At 45.4% G+C, this 12,630-nt stretch overlaps 2 protein-coding genes across 2 annotated transcripts; both read right to left on the bottom strand.

The window, feature by feature from the left end:
* Window positions 1-206: 206 nt before the first annotated feature.
* Pmar_PMAR002414 (conserved hypothetical protein) lies at window positions 207-4,816 on the bottom strand (the record flags this gene model as incomplete). The annotated part of the gene is made up of 16 exons (XM_002765372.1): window positions 207-233; window positions 472-597; window positions 651-794; window positions 839-982; window positions 1,670-1,804; window positions 2,049-2,159; window positions 2,207-2,323; window positions 2,371-2,478; window positions 2,534-2,638; window positions 3,079-3,118; window positions 3,168-3,296; window positions 3,538-3,611; window positions 3,886-3,988; window positions 4,036-4,133; window positions 4,337-4,432; window positions 4,550-4,816. The coding sequence occupies 16 exons, from the start codon at window positions 4,814-4,816 to the stop codon at window positions 207-209; spliced, it is 1,824 nt and encodes a 607-aa protein (XP_002765418.1).
* Window positions 4,817-6,563: 1,747 nt separating this feature from the next.
* On the bottom strand, window positions 6,564-11,760 carry Pmar_PMAR002413 (hypothetical protein; the record flags this gene model as incomplete). The annotated part of the gene is made up of 16 exons (XM_002765371.1): window positions 6,564-6,716; window positions 6,761-6,848; window positions 7,016-7,097; window positions 7,168-7,337; window positions 7,554-7,663; window positions 7,717-7,782; window positions 8,246-8,354; window positions 8,409-8,618; window positions 9,871-9,961; window positions 10,324-10,427; window positions 10,482-10,777; window positions 10,996-11,058; window positions 11,103-11,171; window positions 11,416-11,481; window positions 11,522-11,593; window positions 11,635-11,760. 16 exons carry the CDS (start codon window positions 11,758-11,760, stop codon window positions 6,564-6,566), a joined length of 1,875 nt encoding a protein of 624 aa, XP_002765417.1.
* Between the last annotated feature and the right edge of the window lie 870 nt (window positions 11,761-12,630).

Raw genomic sequence — 12,630 nt, 5'->3', positions numbered from 1 at the left:
GTTCTCTTCAGCTCGACAATCTCTGCCTCTCTAGCCTGCTTCTCAACTTGCGCCTCCTGCCACCTCGCATCCGCCGCCTCCTACACATATTATGTTCAAACCGGCCCGAAAAGAAAACGATTTTTTCAACTGCAAAGAATCGTCACAATGTTTTAAATCTTGCCAAGTTTGAAGATTCGGAAACGCTACTTGTTTTTTCTACATCATCACCAAAGCCACCACTGAATGTAAGCCTGAGAACCAGACACGTGATGATTTCTCATCAACTACCACAGCCAGGCTCACGATGAGTACTACGATTAACCCCCACCAGAGACCCGTATATCTTTGAAAAATAACATTCCCCAGAGTTTTATAAAAATGGTAGAAATGCTCCTAATGCGATGATGACATGTGCATGGGAAACTGATTGAAGAATGTGTTCCTAGCAAAATGAGTTTCCCTCGGAAACATGAAAAATTCCCCACCCACCTGTTCCTCCTTAAACTCCTTTACTTTCGCTTCAGCCTCCGCCAACTCCCCCTCCAGCCTGAGCACAGCCTGCCGACTAGCATTCCGCGCTTCCTCCTTCTCAGCTCGCAGTGCTCCCATACTCCCCTGTTAAACCATCACCGAATGCCTCCTCCCAAACTATCATCGAACTCCCCTACCTTCACCTTTTCAAGCTGATCTCGGAGGTTCTTCATCATCACCTCCTTCCTCTCCAGTTCCCTCCTAAGAGATCTCATCACATTTTGGTTTTCTGTCTGCAACTCCTGCTCCAACGATACCACTCTTTTGTCATCAACCATACCCTAAGCAAAGCTCCTAAACTACTTCTCATAAATTCCAAAGTCACCATCATTTCTTGCTGCTGCTGCAGTGCCCTCAGCCGCTCAGTTTTCTTTTTTAGTTCTTTTCTTAACGACTTCATATTGTCGAGCGCTTCCTCCTGACTAGCCTGTTTTCTCTCCAGCTTTTCCTCGAGAACTTCAGTTTGTTTCTACAGTGTAAACCAAACAGTTGAATGTAAAATCAAAATGCTCGTTATGGCTATCTTCATTTCGATAGCATAACAATAAGCTTAGACTAAGTTGTCAACTGATTCACATTGGAGTTTCCCGACCGTGATATGAAAAACATATTTCACGACTACTGCATAGTGCGAATTGCGCGTTTTTCACCGAGTTTTACGCCACTTAACGTAAAACGGGTGAAACTCCATAGTTATCACGTTGAATTTCGAACTCCCAAAATATGAGAATATCGCTTTGCATAAAGTCCTGCTGTACACTGTAAAACAACCCTCCTAACTAGGCCTTCGTGACGAAGGGGTGGAGCTCGAATAGTCCACAACTTTTGGAAATGTAATGATCGTTGTGGAGGTGAGATGATCAAAAATGATTTGCAATTGCTCATTTGATAGTCATAGATTTCGAAGCGTGCACCCAAATCGATCCTGAAGTTAGTCCCCGGTTCGATCCCCGGGCTGGACGTTTTTTCGTCAAAAATTGTTTTCGCACATATTTCTTGAAGCTGTGGGCGTACTCGAGTTTTTCTGCAAACCTCGGAATATAGAGGACTCGTTTGATCCACCTGATGCCCTCGGACGGTCGGTAGTTCAGTCAAGATAATTCATCACGCACGCACGCACAACGCGAAAGTGCCTGTTGTTGCGGTTTTTCCTTACCAATGCCTCGTCCTTCGCCTCCAACTCCAAAGCCAGTTCACGCTGTAAAGTCCTTATCTTCTCGCGAGCCTCGGCCTCCACCTTCTCAAGCTTCTCCTTAGTTCTACTCAATTCTCTCCTTAGTTGCTTCACTTCCTATAGGAAATACTAGTCATGATATACGAGGAGAGCATGCATGAGGAAATGTCGCGTTTTCATCCTAACTTCTACACTTTTACTAACATTTACTCTCATTTTCGAAAAAAAAAACGCTTGGACACCTATTCCTCCTCTCTAGATGATACTTGCCTTTCACTACTGCACTGACCATATGTTGAAAACTATTTCTCAACGACCCTCATGATTAACCGAACCCCAACTATGATGCACACAGACCCACCTGAGCCTCTCTGCCAGATTCCAACTGCTTCTGCAACAGTTTAATTTTCCTCTGACTTTCCAATTCCTTATCCAAAGCAACACTCAGCGCCCGTCTAGCCTCCTCCAACTCCTAACAGCCCCGAAAATACCAAAATCTTGCAAGCGCTGAAAACTGACCAGTAACGCAGCGACGGAGGCCGTCGATGGTGCAGGGTCGATCCGAGAGACATCCGGAGCCTCATCGTGCTCTAGTGTCAAGTCGAAAACGCTGTCATACACGACACTAGGCCGAACCTGAACACATCCTTCCCTTACAAACTTCACTACACCCATGCACTCACCAGTTGACCGCGGTGATAACTACCGGTATTACTATGAGTACCATCCTTCTTCTTGACCTTCTGCCGAGCCGATCGCAAATCTCGAGTACGTTTCTGAGACCGCGCCGACTGCATAATAAGATAATCTAAGCACCACCATCAAGCGCCCCTCCCCCCTGCTTACCACGTCTGTCTCGCCACGCTCGGCACCAGAGGACCCGCTTCCCCGACTAGGAATCGAACTGAGCATCACATGGAATGGCCGAGCCTGTATAACGTGGAGGAGAACCTGTCGTGTAATATTCCGGATTCCAATCGACCGACGGTGGAAGAACCCTGAGAAATTGATAATGTGGGAGTATACTACGTGTTGATGAAAAAATGAAAATTATGAGAAAATTTCGAGAAATTTTTGTCGGTTTTTGCCCACTCTTACCCGAATTCGACGGTAAATTCTCATAATATAATGAGGAAACTCCTGAGCTCAGTTGAAGGAAGCGAACATATATCACATACAGCTGGCGGCGACATTCACCACTGTGGAAATGTATGCACATGGTCAACTACATGTGATGGTGAAACTATAAAAATTTGGAAAATTTTGGAAAATTTTGGGGAATTTTCCTTGATTTCTCTACACTTTTACGCATAACCGTGTGCGAATATTCATAATTCTCGAGCGCAGGAAGCTCGGGGAAACTGAACATATTTTCCCACGCCGACACTCACCTGCTCGGCCTCCTGCGCCTCTACTCGCGACTTGTCAGAACTGAGCAACACCCTCATCCACCGCACGCGGAAAGATTCCTTTTTTCTACCGCAGATGCTCCTCAAGCACACTAGGGTCGATCGAAATGTTCATCACACTACTGCCGTTTCGATTGATTCTCGGGTCGCAGTCTGTAACAGGAGCACATTGGAAAGGTCGCAGGTTCGATCCCGGTACCCTACCAGATCGCAATAATAAATTAAAAGACGCCGCCTGCTTAAAGCCGCTACTGCCCACTTCCTCTACACATGCCTGCACAACCAACTACTTGTCACCAACTCTTACCAAAATCTCGTCGAATTACATCAATATTGTCGTTGTTATGTCGAATATAATACTTCCTATACTCCTTCTCCCAACAGCAAAACGATACCGTCCCCGCTTCAAATTCGTCACTGGTCATGATCCACAGAGCGCACCAATCGTCCTCCTCGATGGCTTTGGCCTCAACTTTGACCCGACCCTTTGTGGCCCTCGTCTTTCCCGACGACGGCTGAACTCAAATTGCTCGTCACTGGAGTTTCACCCGTTTACGTGAAGTGGCGTAATACTCTGTGAAAACCCCAATATTCTCGCTATGCAGTTACTGTTTTTCATATCACTAGTGCACTTTTCTACTCAACGACTAGAGCAGAATGGGATAGATAGAAAAGGCAGATATATACAGATGAGTAAGAAGCGATAAATTAGCTAAGGGAAAGGCTATGTAGCTATTTACTGAAGATTGTGTATTGGGTGAAACTCCACTGATTTCCTCAGCAACTTACCGTCCACGACAGAGCTACTGCATTTTCGGCTACTTTTTCCCCAGCATGCCATCTACGCAGACTATCGTGCGAGTTCAAGGAGCACGGGAATATACGGACCGCTCTGAAATTGAGCACAATACAATAATGCAGACCTCTATTTGAACTCACTTTCCAGATTTCATCCCAACACTGGCGTCGCGATCTGGCAGTATAAGAAATATATGTTTCTTCGCCACGAGCTTCACCGAGCGAGGACTACAGCCAATCTGCAATAACAACAACACATGAAAAGGAATTGGTGTTTCACCCTAGTGATATGAAAAACACTAGTGAAAATCATATTTCACGACTACTGCATATCACCGCGAATATCGCGTTTTTCACCGAGTTTTACGCCACTTCACGTAAAACGGGTGAAACTCCAATGAGGAAGCAGTAGTAATGAATATAACGTGACGTCATAGCTTACATGCTGATCAACTTGATTAACGGCTCCAATGGTAGCCCACAGCGGAGCGAAGCTGCCTGGCTTTTTCGGATCAACGTCCATATCAACAATATAACGCTACAACAGCTTCACCTCCTCACATCTACTACAACTACAACACCATACCATCCATTTATCAGCACTCACAGAGAACTGGTGTCTAAGACATCTGTTGCTGATACCTAGATGACGTACCGAAGCCTGGGTCTCCTCATTGACCCTTGCCCGACGAGCCGTGTTTCTCTGCTGCAGATAGTAGCCGTTCTGATTCTCGTACAAGTACGACAGGATCACCACTAAACGTTCAATTTCGTGATCCGCAAATTTCCATCCTGGCAAGCCCGCAGGTCTACAGTCTTGAAGTAGTTGGGAGTAGTACTTAGTCAACCCAACAGCAAAGGCCTCGAGAGTAGCTATCCGATTCTCCACAGGCTCAAGAGTGTTCCACATGAAGCCGTTCATGCAAGACCATGTGCATACAAATATACAACGTGCGCGACCAGCAAGGGAGATCCTCCAGTCTACGGTATCAATGCAACAAAGTCGCCCTATTCCTGTTGGATGTCTGTCCCAATCATCGTGTCTCTGTTCCCTATTGTTCACGCTATAGTGCTATCATTTAGCTAGGCTATGGCTATAATGCTCATATGTGTGTACACTCTTGTAGTATGCTTTCTTCCTCATACCTATCCCTTGTGTTGTTATATGCCTGGTCCTATTCCCCCTCCAACCACACCAATTAACAGCCTTGAACATAACATCGTCTTCGTGTATGAAATCACAGCAATTCCCTCATGCGTGCAACTCTACGATAGTCTATACAGTCGACACAGTCACAGTGAGCACTACTGCCACCACACCATCCAGTTGCGCTACAACACGGCGTTGCTGACGATGGATCGCATTCGGCCAAGACCTGTGAGGGACATGACCATCATCACATCAGTGTGGGGGGGACATGCACATGGACAACCATATGTGTGGATGACAATATGAATATTCTGTAAGATTCTTGTTAGTTTCTATACACTTCACGTATAGACTCTTCCAATTCGTCCACAAACTCCTGCGCTCCGCTGAGGAGTGCCAACATCCCAACACCGCGATCCTTCCTTACGCCTCCTAGTGCGAACGCAGTGCCATCAATTGAAATCTCAGGAGCCTTCGGAGGGTTCGTCCTCGTGTCCGCAGCACACCGCCAGTCCTTGCCCAAGCATACCTCCGAACACTTGAAATCAGCTCTCCATCGCCGTCCATGTACCGGCTAAAGAACCCAGGTTCGATCCCCGGTCACGACACTTTTCCCTCACTTTCTTAGGCGGCAATCGCGGCATGAAATTATGTGGACATATGTCCTTATAAAAATCCTTCACCTCTCCCCAGAAGGTGACCTTCCCCTCTTGGAACGCAGGCTCTAGTTGGTAATGCTTCCTCCACTTCTAACAATAAATTGACGGTTTCACACAAACCTCCGGGCGAGCGAGATTTACATCAACACCACATTTGAACATATCCCTCACTAATGATAGGAGTGTACACAAATCAATAACAGTTGCCCACAATTTTCTCATAATTTTCATATTGTCACCAACACACGTAGTTGACCATGTGCATATTTCCCCCCACTACTGAGTCACCCGAGCCGTCACTTTTCTACCACCCAGAAAATGCTCTCGATAATAGAAACATTCAATTCACGCTATAATACTAACAATTCTACGCAGGAAATTTCCTCCCATCAGCACGTAAGGCTCGCAGCAGTTAACTATAAAACACTCCTAAGTGAGAACTGTCAGCATAGATTTAACACAAGTTCAACAAGTTAGAACTAACAGTGTTAGTTCTAACTTAGAACTTCTAACACTCGTTAGGTTTTATTCTTCAGGACTTTCATGCCGGCTTATACTGTGCATTATACTGCATTATACTAATGCTGTCACACAGGGAACTGTTTCTCATCATCACTTAGCCTCACAGCAGTTAACATTGTCAGCATAGCAATAATAGAAGTTCTACCATTTCTTGGGATTTGTTAATAAGAACTTCCATACCGACTTGTACCGTGTATGCGACACACGGAGTTCCAACATTGCTATATTGTGATTATGCTAAGCTTACTGAAGCTGTCACACACGGAACTTCTTCTCATCCGCACTTAGTCTCACAGCAGTTAACATTGTCAGCATAGGAATAATACAAGCTCTGAATGTTAATAGCCTACTTTCATCCACTGCACCAAAGTGTCCTTGGGCCCATTAAAATGGACCACCAACGGCGTCGTCGATGTTTCTGGGTTCACCAGCTTCCCCGCATCCTCCTCCCCAAACCCTGCCCTGTCCACTTCAAGGAACGCACGCTCCACCTAGGGCATGACATTTCATCATCCGAATATTCCCAACACCTCACATTAGCAAACTTCGTCCCCCACAGTGTTTGCCATATCATTTGCGTGTCGTCCAGGGCAATTCTAAAGGCTCCAACGTTTTCCCTATATCTGAAATCACACAATCTCAATAATCGTTGAGTGAAAAATTCCGCCTGTTATACCAGTCGGCAAAGTAAGTAAACACGTGAGAAAGGCGGCCTGGAATTTAATGGTGAAATGCCTTCGTCCCGATTACAGCGGAGCGAAGCGTTTCACGATGTACATTATAGCCCTACTGTCGACTCTCCTTAGCATCTCTGTAAAACCACTGCACGCAGCCTTGCTCATCTTTGCCATCCATAATGCAAGCCGTCCACGCTGAACACATCCCTCAACAACAACAACGACGACGATCGCCATCCCCCTCTACCTTCTAGTAGGGAAATACTTGTCTTAACTCGGCCCATCCAGCCACCAGTATTGGCGTATTTATATGTAGTCCCATGCTCACTGGCAGGGTAGTCTCGGCAGTAGGGCATCCTCTCTGGTGGAGGCCAACAGTTACGCTCCGCCGAGACCAAAATAGTGTCTTCTGGAATTTGCAGTTCTCTCTCGAACCTGCCTCGATGTTATCATCATCCTTCACATCAGTGCGGGAATATATGCACACGGCCAACTACATGAGTTGGCTAGGAATATGGAAATTTTGAGGAAATTTTGCGAAATAATCGTTGATTTTTGTACACTTATACCCAAAATCGTGTGATTTTTCATAAAATGGTGACGAAACCTACGAGCTCAGTTGAGGAAACCAATTGCATCGACTATTCTTACGCCTTCACAAATGCTTCCTCGCTGGCATGAGGCGTGAACCACACATCTAAGGCGTCGTTGAATATCATCAGTGCGTCAGAAGGCATGCTCTTCAACCGATTCAATAACACCTAAGTAGAGAACACTATGGGGGAAGGAAAAATGTTATTCCCGCTAAGCTCACGAATGGCTTCAAGGCTTTAGGGTCGGTGAACTCCTTTTTGGTGACATCCACGGGTGGTCCCAACACCTTCCAAGGGGAACACTCAGATGTAAGCAATGTTGGAAAATATGCACATGGTCAACTACATGCATTGGTGAAAATATTAAAATTGTGAAAAGTTTCTATTAATTTCTGCTCTTAATTCGTATGTGAAGACCTATACTGGAATTGCTTTCTTAATGATAGTGAATTGCTAGGGCTAGGTACCGTACCTGTGGGTACAGTGGATAGTATAGGTCTGTTACCAGGATAACAACGATGCATGATAAGGTATGAGACTAGCTGACCGTCACATTATCCGTCTTGTGTGGGTACATGTGTTGGTGAGGATATAAAAATTCTGAGGAAATTTCGGAAAATTCTTGCTGATTTCTGCAACCCCCTCAATGTATGTAAATTAGTTATTAGCAATTCGTATGTAAACCTCTATAATTTCGAAAACCCCTGAACTCAGCCGAGGGAAGCAACATTGTAACTCAACCACTCTTACCTCGACCCTGATCTCCTGTTGCAAGGCGCTTTCCATGCCAAGACAAAACCCCAGAGGCATTTGAACCGGGGGTGACCACGCAGGAGGGCCACCATAAGTGAACATGTAACTGCTCAGAAACGATCATACAAACCACACCAGCGATGAATCACTCACAACTCACATTCTCCGTGGCTTGCCGACGTCCGTAGATTCAGGGACGACTTTCGCGGCCACCTCAACTGCTTCTGTGTTTTCATCGTTGCGCTGCTGGTGAGTTACATAGGAGCGAACAATCTCGGTATCAGTTCGCCTCTCCTGCTCCATACGAATGAGCTTGTTCAGTCGCCGTGATATGCCGTCAACATCGGTCTTGAAGCTCGTTATAGTATCCCTGACCAGGCTTGCACGCATGCACAACATGTATGCCACCTACATGTACTCCTGTAATTGCTTATACCACACCATGAGGAAAACCAAGCACAGTATTGCCCCGGTCGTAATGACAATGAACACTCTCGGAAACGCCGAGGCCGCAGTGCGATGATACCGACGCTTTGCAACCATCACGGTGGTCAGAATAGAACTATCAAAATAAGTGCGGTGACACTTAAGTGCCTTACAGTCACCATCCACCTTATATTCATGCGAGGGGAACTCCTCATAGAGAACCTATGAGTTTACGGCTTTTTTACCATTGCCATTGGTAGAAGTCTCACGACTTCACGAGTGCAGTTGTTTATTGTTGATATAATCACTCGTAGACTCTCTTTGAGAATTCATAGTAAACGATTTGAACCCCATTGCTTCACTAAGCACGAGCAGGTAAGAGTTTCAGGATGTGCTCGAGTGTGCTATGTGATTGCTTTCCTCAGCTGAGCTTAGGAGTTCCCTCACTGATTATGAAAGTATACATATGAATTCGGGTAGAAGTGTACAGAAACCAACAAAAACATCCCAAAATCCCCCCCGAATTTTCAAAATATCACCAAAACTTTCAGCTAGCGATCTTTTTTCTCGGGCGAATTCGAGAAGCTACTACTTGGCATCAACTATCGTAAGCAATGTTACAAGTAATCTCAATTTTTAAGTAGTTTTTTTTATTTTATTTTGCAAGTAATTTTAGTTTCCGTATATTCAACTGGAATGTTTATATTCGTGACTGTTATTCAAACCGTGTGTAGGTGTTCCCCACACTGCTTCGAACAGTCAACAGCAATACCCTCAGTTACAACTGAATACTCCAACACAACTGTCTCGAGTATAGACAACAACACATGAGGGACAAGTAAATACTCCAACACAACTGTCTCTAGTATGGACAACAACACATGAGGGGCTTCAAATATGCATAACCATAATCACATTCAACGTACAACGAACGGACTGTGGCCCTCACTGATGAGAAATCTGTCACTATATCTGACCATTACAAGTATACTTTCTACCACAACTGGTATACAACCACCTATACTACAGCAATTCCAATTCAAATTAATTTTCCCCGACAAAATTAATTTTTTGGCTAAAATTTTACCAATAAAATACCGAGATTTGACCTGGAAATACCGTAGTTGGTTAGAATCGAACTCACATACCAAAACTATTCCCACTAGCCACTGCGATAGACGCCTTGCCCTACTCACCGGACGACATCACAACTCTTCCTAGGGCGGCCCCACCTAGTGTCTACGCATGACTTCATCAAGGCATTCGCTACACCCTTGGCCAGAGTACCTACAACACAAGGCAGATGATCCAGCACTAAAGAAAGAAGAAAAATAAAATCCATACCACTCCGACCGTAACTTACTGATAATAACAAATACACACTCTATGAAAACCAGTGAGAGCCACAGTACGAAGGGATCAATTTCAAGTTCAACACAGCGTTGGAAATTACGTCCGCTCTTCTCAGCTGAGGTCAGGAGCCTTTTCACAGTTTATACAAGCTCATATGCAAGTTCGGGTACAAATGCACAGAAAAAAACGAGAATATCCCAAAATTTTCTCAGAAATTTTCGTATTGTCACCGACACATGTAGCTGACCATGTGCATATCCCCCCCCAGACTGCTATCCTAATCCCACATGCCTCACTTCGTATAGCAGCTTGTTGCAGTGGTGGCGGCCTCTTAGTGCGAGACACCCTTCTAGAGTGAGTCCAACTGTCCCAACTGCCAGCCGGATGTGCACTTTTTGGCCTACCACAATTCCGCCAACTCCTCCAAGTCATAACTCCCACGTTGAAACCCCACCTTATAGCGTCTTCGTTATTATCATCTGTCTTTGATTCCGACACCGCGGGCTTCACAGCAGTCTTCGGGCGGACGGCCTTCTTGGCACAGCGGGAGCGCGCGGCAGCCTTCACCCTTGGTATAACCACAGGCTTAGGTTCTATCCCCGCATCCGGCGTTTTGCGATCAACCCTCGCAGTAGATGGACGCCACTCCCGCTTATCACCCGACCAGCCATTCGGTGCCCTCGCAGTTTGGCTTCCCTTCACCATACCTCGCGCATCTCCGACTTCCACCGGGGTTGATATTTTGGGAATCTGTTCGAAATCCATTCAGCACAACATATATTCACTTTCCTCAGCTGAGTTTGAAATTCCCGTAGTGAAAACTTCCCGAAATTTTTCCAAATTTTCCACCAACACATGCAGTTTACCATGTGCATATTTATGTGTATATGATCAAGTGACTTCACCACTTCTATGTATCCTTCTTTTTCCCACGACACTGTTGGTGCCGTCCGCGGCCGCCTTTCTACTGATCGCTTCGTCTCACACCGCTCCTCCAACAAACGCATATACGCTCCCTGTATCCACCCAACCTGGGAGTAGATCAATGTTGGTCGAAGCTAATCAGACTACTCACATCTTGAGCCTGTGTGACGGGCAAGTCTGTCAAGTCAGAGGGAATGTACTTGCCTTGACGTTTCCTCGCCTAAAACGCAATAAGTAAGATGAAGCGAGTTTCACGCATTCACACGATATGGGGAGTTCTTCTATCACTGAATATCTTGACAAGAATTTGAGTATGGCACTCGAGATCATCAATAATACTAATGCTTACTAGTACTACTACTACTACTATTACTAGTAGTAATAGTAGTAGTGGTAGTAGTAGTTACTACTACTACTACTACTACCCGTAGAGCCCCGACATATTCCACTACAACTGTCCCTACCTGTGTAACCTCATAGCATTCCCGTCGCTTTCCAGTGAACTCCCTTGCGGTAAACGGTAGAGTAACCTAGACGAAACTACCGAGGCAATCAGGACTGCCATCTCACCAATGGTTTCTCCGTAGAAATTGCAAGTTTCTGAAAACCGTAACTTCGAGCAGTTCTCGACACCGGATTGACCTGAAATTACAAAGTCAATCACAATTAATAAAGTGACTTACTGTGAAGCCCGTACTGGTCTTCGTGAACCTGGCCTCGCGCCGACATATTTCCGCGAAAATCGATGCCTCTTTAACAGGAGTGAGCTCCAAAGCGGGTACTGCAGGTTTACCCGAAGTGACCACCATTTTCCAAAAATACTACTACAAGGTGACCATCATTTCCTTGCAGTGTGGGAAAATATGCACATGGTAAACTACATGTTAGTGTATGAAGGAGACAGCTTCGCAGTCACGCACATGTGTATGCGTGCACCTCATTAGCTATACTGTGGTTCCCCTTGCCGCCTCTCCCTCTCCCTCTCCTCTTCTTATGTCGAGTTCAGAGACCCATCACGTCGTAGGACAACCACATGTTGATGACACTATGAAAATTCGGGGAATTTCTTGCAAGTTTTTGTTCATTCCTATGCCAAGTGGTGATTTGACTCCTGAGCTCAGCTGAGGAGAGCAAACATATATTCCAACACTGCTTACTGTATTGCTGTTTCACCCGTTTTAATACGTGAAGTGGCGTAAAACTCCATGAAAAACGCGATATTTGCGCCTTGCAATAGTCGTGAAATATGTTTTTCATATCACTAGTGAGGAACTCCATTGATACCAACACTACGTCAAATGTGTTTTCACCATCACTGTGTTGGGCACAGTAGACCTTATAGGTGATATTTCGTGCAATGCAAATAATGGATACACTGTACGTTCGACTCCTCCAACGTCGAAAGAATGCTACAAAAAGGGCGTCAAAAATGAACCTAGTGGTGCAGTTTCACAATAACTTTCATAACCGTGTGACGACCGCACGCTTCCACCAGGCGTACGAGGCCAATACGAAGGGCAACCTGGGTATTTCTAAGATGTTGTTCATGACAAATATAAGAGTCCATTTGCCTATTGCTGGATCGATACGATCGACGTCTACAAGGCGATCTAGATTGACGGCTTTCATCATATTAACAGCTTTATTGTAGAGCTCGGGTCGACAGGAAACGGAGGTGT

Source organism: Perkinsus marinus (assembly GCF_000006405.1).
Source record: "Perkinsus marinus ATCC 50983 genomic scaffold scf_1104296975548, whole genome shotgun sequence".
Lineage (NCBI taxonomy): Eukaryota > Perkinsozoa > Perkinsida > Perkinsidae > Perkinsus > Perkinsus marinus.
This window is presented reverse-complemented; position numbering and strand designations above follow the sequence as displayed.